Genomic DNA, 10,000 nt, shown 5'->3' with positions numbered 1-10,000 from the left:
TGTGTGTGTGAGAGAGTGTGTGTGTGTGTGAGAGAGTGTGTGTGCCAGTAAAAGGTCTGTTGCATAACTTGAGGTGGAAGCAGTGGCTCACACAAACACACAAACACACACACACACACAGACGACATGTGTGTGTGTTCCTGTAGTTATATCTCAGTCCTTTACAAATAAAGGCCCAGAACTCGGCCGCCCCCCCCCCCCCCCCCCACTCACCAGGACCCTCAACAGCCCGGCTCCAAAACCTTGTGTGGATAAAGATTTTCAAACTGAAGCGAGTGGATGTTTCCTCTTCATGTTTCTGATCACTTCGATATTTGATGATATAAAACGGACTGAGACGTCACGCTCGACAGGTGAGACTGAGTCCTGATTGGTCGAGTATGGATGTGGGCGGGACCTCGGTGCAGCGGCTCCATCACTACCTCACAGACTCCAAATGATGTCATCACCACAAGAGGGCAGCGTTCACATCTGAGATGTTTTAGCTTCATTTCTGGAGGAAGTGCTCTGTCGTCAACACAACATTATTTAATAACTTGTATAATAATAATAAATAATTTATCATCTCTGACATGATTATGATCTGTTTCTTTGATTCTTATCAGAATGATTCAAACATGCTAATCATCTTTCTTTGACCTTGTGACGTTATCGGGGTCAAGGAATAGTGGTTAGGAAAGGAGATGATTTGGAGGTTAGGAAAGGACATGATTTGGACATTAGGAAAGGAGATGATTGGTGGTTAGGAAAGGAGATGATTGGTCGTTAGGAAAGGAGATGATTGGTGGTTAGGAAAGGAGATGATTTGGAGGTTAGGAAAGGAGATGATTGGTGGTTAGGAAAGGAGATGATTGGTCGTTAGGAAAGGAGATGATTTGGAGGTTAGGAAAGGACATGATTTGGACGTTAGGAAAGGAGATGATTGGTGGTTAGGAAAGGAGATGATTGGTCGTTAGGAAAGGAGATGATTTGGAGGTTAGGAAAGGACATGATTTGGTGGTTAGGAAAGGAGATGATTTGGAGGTAAGGAAAGGAGATGATTTGGAGGTTAGGAAAGGAGATGATTTGGAGGTTAGGAAAGGAGATGATTGGTGGTTAGGAAAGAAGATGATTGGTCGTTAGGAAAGGACATGATTTGGTGGTTAGGAAAGGAGATGATTTGGAGGTAAGGAAAGGAGATGATTTGGAGGTTAGGAAAGGAGATGATTTGGAGGTTAGGAAAGGAGATGATTTGGAGGTAAGGAAAGGAGATGATTGGTGGTTAGGAAAGAAGATGATTTGGAGGTAAGGAAAGGAGATGATTTGGAGGTTAGGAAAGAAGATGATTTGGAGGTAAGGAAAGGAGATTATTTGGAGGTTAGGAAAGGAGATGATTTGGTGGTTAGGAAAGGAGATGATTTGGAGGTAAGGAAAGGAGATGATTTGGAGGTTAGGAAAGGAGATGATTTGGAGGTTAGGAAAGGAGATGATTGGTGGTTAGGAAAGGAGATGATTTGGAGGTAAGGAAAGGAGATGATTTGGAGGTTAGGAAAGGAGATGATTTGGAGGTTAGGAAAGGAGATGATTGGTGGTTAGGAAAGGAGATGATTGGTCGTTAGGAAAGGAGATGATTTGGAGGTTAGGAAAGGACATGATTTGGACGTTAGGAAAGGAGATGATTGGTGGTTAGGAAAGGAGATGATTTGGAGGTTAGGAAAGGAGATGATTTGGAGGTAAGGAAAGGAGATTATTTGGAGGTTAGGAAAGGAGATGATTTGGTGGTTAGGAAAGGAGATGATTTGGAGGTTAGGAAAGGAGATGAGTTGCAGCCTGGTCTTCAGTTTGAAGGTCTCACCTCTGACCAGGATGGTGGTGGACTTCTTGGCGGGGCTTCCCACGTTGTTGGACGCCACGCAGCTGTAGGCGCCGCCGTCTTCAACAGTGATGGCGGGGATGGTCAGGGTTCCACCATTGACCACGCCCCTCTTCGGGAGCTCCTCCCCTCCGGGCTTCACCCAGGTTAAGGTGGGGGGAGGGTCTCCACCTGAAGCCATGCACACCAGAGTGATGGTCTCCCCCAGGTTCACCACCAGGGGGTCGTCCAGGAGCAGTTTAATGGAGGGAGGAGCTGGGGGGGAGGGGGGGGAGAAAGGAGATTTTCAGAAACTCAGTTTAATTAAATGACTTTTTCTTTGATCAAAGCTCTTCTTCATCTTCTTCATCTTCTTCATCTTCCCCTGGTCGCTCAGCGTCTGATCTTCAGCAGCCTGTTTAGAATGTTTCATGAAGACCTGACATTTAAAGTTCAGATGTTTGTATATTTATAACATTGAGATTCATAATTAATGTTTAACATGTTTTTATTCTAGTGTATCTATGATCTCAATAGACACCATGAGGATGAGCAGTTCACTGTGACATTAAAACAATGAATTCATAATTGAAGTGATTTTTTTCTGTCAATAGTCAAATCAATGAACTGACTCATCTTTGCAGCTCGGTCACAGAAACTATCCACTTTCTATTGAAGGAATTCTTAGAAGAAGAAATATTATTGAGGTTTCCTGTGGGTAAAGATTAAGACCTGATCTTGGTCAGTTCTCATTGAATCATGGCAGATTAATAAATATATTTTCCAAAAGGTTTTAAATATCTTGTGAATAAAAGAGATCCTGGTCCAGCTGCAGGAAGCGACTCTCTGCAGCAGCTGCTCGTGAGGAGCGGCAGAAAGCAGCTAAATGCAGAAATAATAATGAGGGGGATAAAAATAGCTGAGTCGACCTCTGTTAAGCTGACATCATGTAAATCCCATCAGCCCCTGGGGCGAGGAGGCAGATCTACTGTACAGGTCAGAGCTGCCGTCTGAGCGAGAGAGCAAAATGATTTATTAATGATTCACATTCATCCAACTGGTCCTCTCAGGTACAAAGAGAAGCTACAGGAAGTCATCTGACACCAGAAGAAGAAGAAGAAGAAGAAGAAGACTTCCATCAGGGGAACAAGGGAACACAATGACTCGGATCTAAAGGTCACAACAACACAATTGTTATAAATATTAAATACCTAGACATAGACATATTCCATGATTTTACTTAACATACATATTTTCATTATTATTATAACAAAATGACATTAAAACTAAAATGAAGACAGTGAATAAACTATAATGATAATATAATGAAATAAAGCTAATATTATAAAATGTTAAAGTGAATTGTGTGCGTGTGTGTGTGTGTGGGGGGGGGGGGGTACCTGTTCTGTTGTTCAGACTGAAGAGGGCGCTCTTGTCTCCAATGTCACAAACGCTCCTGATGGAGGAGATGCAGGTGTAGTCGGCGTAATCCTGAGGACGAAGATTCTTCAACTTCAAGATCTTTGTCTCTCCCTGAAACACACACACACACAGACACACACACACACACACACACACACACACACAAACACACCTTTCATTGTGGACAGTCTAAAACCTTAACTATAACTTTATCTAGGACCAGTTCATGACTAGCCCTAACCTTAACCTACCCACCCGTGACCTCTGACCTGAACCAGGACTAGTTAGTCTCTTTAGGACTGAGCTCTGGTCCCCGTGACGTCTACTGGTCCTGACCAGTTCAGTGTTTATGATGGAAAAAATGTTGATGAGGCTACAAAAACAAGAACACACACACACACACACACACACACACACACACACACACACACACACACACACACACACACACACACACACACACACACACACACTTTGTCTTCCTATTCTTGCGAGGCCTCTCTTTTACATCTTGTCTTTCTCCTCCTCTTCCTCTTCTCTCCTCCTTCTCCTCTCTCTTCTCCTCCTCTCTCTCTCCCTCCTCCTTCTCCACTCTCTCTTCTCCTCTCTCTCTTCTCCTCCTCTCTCTCTTCCTCCTCCTCCCTCCCTCTCTCCTCTCCACCTAACTGACAGATCTCTCTAATCTCCTCTTCCTCTTCTCTCCTCCTCCTCCTCTCTCTCTCTTCCTCCTCCTCTCTCTTCCTCCTCTCTCTCTTCCTCCTCCTCCTCTCTCTTCCTCCTCCTCCTCTCTCTTCCTCCTCCTCCTCTCTCTCCTCCTCTTCCTCTTCTCCTTCTCCTCCTCCCTCCCTCTCTCCTCTCCAGCTAACTGACAGATCTCTCCTCTCCCCTGGCAGGCTCTCTCCTTCCTCCTCCTCCTCCTCTCTCTCCTCCTCTTCCTGTTCTCCTCCTCCTCCCTCCCTCTCTCCTCTCCAGCTAACTGACAGATCTCTCTAATCTCCTCTTCCTCTCTGTCTTCCTCCTCCTCCTCCTCTCTCTCTTCCTCCTCCTCTCTCTCCTCCTCTTCCTGTTCTCCTCCTCCTCCCTCCCTCTCTCCTCTCCAGCTAACTGACAGATCTCTCTAATCTCCTCTTCCTCTCTGTCTTCCTCCTCCTCCTCCTCTCTCTCTTCCTCCTCCTCTCTCTCCTCCTCTTCCTGTCCTCCTCCTCCTCCTCCTCCCTCCCTCCCTCCTCTCCAGCTAACTGACAGATCTCTCTAATCTCCTCTTCCTCTCTCTCTTCCTTCTCCTCCTCCTCCTCCTCCTCCTCCTCCTCTTCCTCCTCCTCCCTCCCTCTCTCATCTCCAGCTAACTGACAGATCTCTCCTCTCTCCTTCCTCCTCCTCCTCCTCCTCTCTCTCTTCTCCTCCTCCTCTCTCTCCTCTCCTCTCCAGCTAACTGACAGATCTCTCCTCTCTCCTTCCTCCTCCTCCTCCTCCTCTCTCTCTTCTCCTCCTCCTCTCTCTCCTCTCCTCTCCAGCTAACTGACAGATCTCTCTAATCTCCTCTTCCTCTCTGTCTTCCTCCTCCTCCTCCTCTCTCTCTTCCTCCTCCTCTCTCTCCTCCTCTTCCTGTTCTCCTCCTCCTCCTCCTCCCTCCCTCTCTCCTCTCCAGCTAACTGACAGATCTCTCTAATCTCCTCTTCCTCTCTCTCTTCCTTCTCCTCCTCTTCTCCTCCTCCTCTCTCTCCTCTCCTCTCCAGCTAACTGACAGATCTCTCCTCTCTCCTTCCTCCTCCTCCTCCTCCTCTCTCTCTTCTCCTCCTCCTCTCTCTCCTCTCCTCTCCAGCTAACTGACAGATCTCTCCTCTCTCCTTCCTCCCGTGTTAGGGACAGATGAGATGAGAGGACACTTGAACAGGATGTTTGTGTAAAGATGGACACAGATGTTTTGGCTGTGGAGGAGGAGGAGATAAGTTCCTCATTATGAGGAGGGATGGAGGGGGGGGGGGGTTAACAGGTTCACGAGCTGAAGGCTTCCCAGTTGAAATCTGCTCTGAATGTTATCTCTGGTATTACAAGCTAACTGGCCCCTGATTGGCCGGCTTGCCTTTGCTCTAAATTAAATCTGAACCATCGCCAGAAATAACAAAACACTGCAAATAAGGATTCTCCATCTGCTGAGGTTTAAACCACAGGAGCAGGTTGAACTGGGTGTGAGGGGGAGGACTGACCATTACCATTAACATGTACTGGGAAACACGAGACAGGAAGCAGGAGGAAGTCTACTAGTGTTGAGAGTTTAGATCCTTTTATCCCTCTGTGGAATTATTAATAATAATAATAATAATAAAAACAAATAACTTTATTGGGATAAAACATTTCATACAAGAAATGTTTTACAAAGACATTACATGCACTGAGTGATCCTCATAAAACAAACTCTGGATATAACAAGCTGCTGCTTTTCTATTTATATCAATATATATTAAAACTCTTACAAAGAAAAACTGATAAGATGCTGGAAGAAAAATCTGGTTTCTGACAGATGAGTAATCATCACCAGGAGGAAAAGTCTACAAACATAAACCTTGATAATCAAGGTTTGGACGTGTGAAGCTGAGACAAGAGGCTGAGACACAGAGTGAGACACAGAGTGAGACGCAGAGTGAGACTCAGAGTGAGACACAGAGTGAGACTCAGAGTGAGACATGAGACATGAGGCTGAGACTCAGAGTGAGACACAGTGTGAGACACAGAGTGAGACGTGAGACAAGAGGCTGAGACTCAGAGTGAGACACAGAGTGAGACACAGAGTGAGACGTGAGACATGAGACAAGAGGCTGAGACTCAGAGTGAGACACAGAGTGAGACGTGAGACTCAGAGTGAGACACAGAGTGAGACGTGAGACTCAGAGTGAGATGTGAGACTTGAGGCGTGAGACGTGAGATGTGAGACTCAGAGTGAGACTCAGAGTGAGACGTGAGACTCAGAGTGAGACGTGAGACTCAGAGTGAGACGTGAGACGTGAGACTCAGAGTGAGATGTGAGACGTGAGACTCAGAGTGAGACTGAAAGTGAGACGTGAGACGTGAAACAAGAGGCTGAGACTCAGAGTGAGACGTGAGACGTGAGACTCAGAGTGAGATGTGAGACGTGAGATGTGAGACGTGAGACTCAGAGTGAGACGTGAAACAAGAGGCTGAGACTCAGAGTGAGACGTGAGACGTGAGACTCAGAGTGAGATGTGAGACGTGAGATGTGAGACGTGAGACTCAGAGTGAGACGTGAGACTCAGAGTGAGACGTGAGACGTGAGACGTGAGACTCAGAGTGAGATGTGAGACGTGAGACTCAGAGTGAGACTCAGAGTGAGACGTGAGACGTGAGACTTAGAGTGAGACGTGAGACTCAGAGTGAGACGTGAGACTCAGAGTGAGACGTGAGACGTGAGACTCAGAGTGAGATGTGAGACGTGAGACTCAGAGTGAGACTCAGAGTGAGACGTGAGACATGAGACTTAGAGTGAGACGTGAGACTCAGAGTGAGACGTGAGACTCGGAGTGAGACGTGAGACTCGGAGTGAGACGTGAGACTCGGAGTGAGATGTGAGACTTGGAGTGAGACGTGAGACTCAGAGTGAGACGTGAGACGTGAGACGTGAGACTCAGAGTGAGACTCAGAGTGAGACGTGAGACTCGGAGTGAGATGTGAGACTTGGAGTGAGACGTGAGACTCAGAGTGAGATGTGAGACGTGAGACGTGAGACTCAGAGTGAGATGTGAGACGTGAGATGTGAGACGTGAGACTCAGAGTGAGACGTGAGACGTGAGACTTAGAGTGAGACGTGAGACGTGAGACTCAGAGTGAGATGTGAGACGTGAGACGTGAGACTCAGAGTGAGACTCAGAGTGAGACGTGAGACATGAGACTTAGAGTGAGACGTGAGACTCGGAGTGAGACGTGAGACTCGGAGTGAGACGTGAGACTCGGAGTGAGACGTGAGACGTGAGACGTGAGACTCAGAGTGAGACTCAGAGTGAGACGTGAGGCTCGGAGTGAGATGTGAGACGTGAGACTCAAAGTGAGACGTGAGACGTGAGACGTGAGGCTCAGAGTGAGACGTGAGACGTGAGACTTAGAGTGAGACGTGAGACTCAGAGTGAGATGTGAGACGTGAGACTTAGAGTGAGACGTGAGACGTGAGACTTAGAGTGAGACGTGAGACTCGGAGTGAGACGTGAGACTCGGAGTGAGACGTGAGACTCGGAGTGAGACGTGAGACTCGGAGTGAGATGTGAGACTTGGAGTGAGACGTGAGACTTAGAGTGAGACGTGAGACTTAGAGTGAGACGTGAGACTCAGAGTGAGATGTGAGACGTGAGACTTGGAGTGAGACGTGAGACTCAGAGTGAGACGTGAGACGTGAGACTTAGAGTGAGACGTGAGACTCAGAGTGAGATGTGAGACTTAGAGTGAGACGTGAGACTCAGAGTGAGATGTGAGACGTGAGATGTGAGACTCAGAGTGAGACGTGAGACTCAGAGTGAGATGTGAGACGTGAGATGTGAGACTCAGAGTGAGACGTGAGACTCAGAGTGAGACGTGAGACTCAGAGTGAGACTCAGAGTGAGACGTGAGACTTAGAGTGAGACGTGAGACTCAGAGTGAGATGTGAGACGTGAGACTTAGAGTGAGACGTGAGACTCAGAGTGAGATGTGAGACTCAGAGTGAGACTCAGAGTGAGACGTGAGACTTAGAGTGAGACGTGAGACTCAGAGTGAGATGTGAGACGTGAGACTTAGAGTGAGATGTGAGACTCAGAGTGAGACGTGAGACTCAGAGTGAGATGTGAGACGTGAGACTCAGAGTGAGACGTGAGACTCAGAGTGAGACATCAGACTCAGAGTGAGACGTGAGACTCAGAGTGAGACGTGAGACGTGAGACTCAGAGTGAGACGTGAGACGTGAGACGTGAGACGTGAGACGTGAGACTCAGAGTGAGACGTGAGACGTGAGACGTGAGACTCAGAGTGAGATGTGAGACGTGAGATGTGAGACGTGAGACTCAGAGTGAGATGTGAGACGTGAGACTTAGAGTGAGACGTGAGACGTGAGACTTAGAGTGAGACGTGAGACGTGAGACACAGAGTGAGATGTGAGACGTGAGACGTGAGACTCAGAGTGAGACTCAGAGTGAGACGTGAGACATGAGACTTAGAGTGAGATGTGAGACGTGAGACGTGAGACTCAGAGTGAGACTCAGAGTGAGACGTGAGACGTGAGACTCAGAGTGAGATGTGAGACGTGAGATGTGAGACGTGAGACTCAGAGTGAGACGTGAGACGTGAGACTTAGAGTGAGACGTGAGACTCAGAGTGAGATGTGAGACGTGAGACGTGAGACTCAGAGTGAGACTCAGAGTGAGACGTGAGACATGAGACTTAGAGTGAGATGTGAGACGTGAGACTCAGAGTGAGACGTGAGACGTGAGACTTAGAGTGAGACGTGAGACGTGAGACTCAGAGTGAGATGTGAGACGTGAGACGTGAGACTCAGAGTGAGACTCAGAGTGAGACGTGAGACATGAGACTTAGAGTGAGACGTGAGACTCGGAGTGAGACGTGAGACTCGGAGTGAGACGTGAGACTCGGAGTGAGACGTGAGACGTGAGACTCAGAGTGAGACGTGAGGCTCGGAGTGAGATGTGAGACTTGGAGTGATACGTGAGACTCAGAGTGAGATGTGAGACGTGAGACGTGAGACTCAGAGTGAGATGTGAGACGTGAGACGTGAGACTCAGAGTGAGATGTGAGACGTGAGATGTGAGACGTGAGACTCAGAGTGAGACGTGAGACATGAGACTTAGAGTGAGACGTGAGACTCGGAGTGAGACGTGAGACTCGGAGTGAGACGTGAGACTCGGAGTGAGACGTGAGACTCGGAGTGAGACGTGAGACGTGAGACGTGAGACTCAGAGTGAGACTCAGAGTGAGACGTGAGGCTCGGAGTGAGATGTGAGACTTGGAGTGAGACGTGAGACTCAGAGTGAGATGTGAGACGTGAGATGTGAGACTCAGAGTGAGACGTGAGACTCAGAGTGAGACGTGAGACGTGAGACTCAGAGTGAGACGTGAGACTCAGAGTGAGACGTCTGAACACTGAACTTCTCTGTATTAGAAAGTAGAATCAAATGATTTGAAGAAACATGTTTTCACTCACTTTACGTTCACAGTAATAACAGTTCTTTAGTAAAGGTAATAGTAACTGAGTGCTGCTTCACCTGTGTGAAGAAGGGTTCGTAGATCTCCACCCCGGAGTCCGATCCCTGCGTCAGCACGCTGCGGCCCCTCCTCCAGGTGTAGTGGACGGGGGGGTTGGAGTTGGCGACGCAGCGTAGAAACACCGTCCTCTCGAAGTAGAACTGCTCCTTCGCCTCCCCGACACTCTGATGGACTGTGATCACCGGGTCGTCCAGATCTGAGGAGCAGAAACTTCAACCTTGATATGTTTCATGACCGGTTGATGCTCATCATAAGTAGAAAGGACGTTCTCTAAGTTCCTGCAGCAGGTTTCTAACCACACAGAGGACGTCCCACAGTTTAAAGTCTAAACTGCTGCAGTGTGTGTGTCCTCTCTCCTGCCTCTGGAGCCTCCCTCTGATTGGCTGAAAGTCACGTTGTTATGCTGTGTGTGTATGTGTGTGTGTGTGTGTGTGTGTGTGTGTGTGTGTGTGTGTGTGTGTGTGTGTGTGTGTCTGTTCTCACAGTAGA

At 47.9% G+C, this 10,000-nt stretch overlaps 1 protein-coding gene across 1 annotated transcript in view; it reads right to left on the bottom strand.

The window, feature by feature from the left end:
• The window catches only part of mdga2a (MAM domain containing glycosylphosphatidylinositol anchor 2a), a 28,438-nt gene that overhangs the window by 12,945 nt on the left and 5,493 nt on the right, over nucleotides 1-10,000 (bottom strand). The window contains 4 exon segments of the mRNA XM_053434722.1: nucleotides 1,835-2,107; nucleotides 3,232-3,364; nucleotides 9,511-9,707; nucleotides 9,995-10,000. The exon segment at nucleotides 9,995-10,000 is cut by the window's right edge and continues 169 nt beyond it. Coding sequence (XP_053290697.1) covers nucleotides 1,835-2,107; nucleotides 3,232-3,364; nucleotides 9,511-9,707; nucleotides 9,995-10,000 — 609 coding nt within the window.

Source organism: Pleuronectes platessa, chromosome 11 (assembly GCF_947347685.1).
Source record: "Pleuronectes platessa chromosome 11, fPlePla1.1, whole genome shotgun sequence".
NCBI classification, from domain to species: Eukaryota; Metazoa; Chordata; class Actinopteri; order Pleuronectiformes; family Pleuronectidae; genus Pleuronectes; species Pleuronectes platessa.
This window is presented reverse-complemented; position numbering and strand designations above follow the sequence as displayed.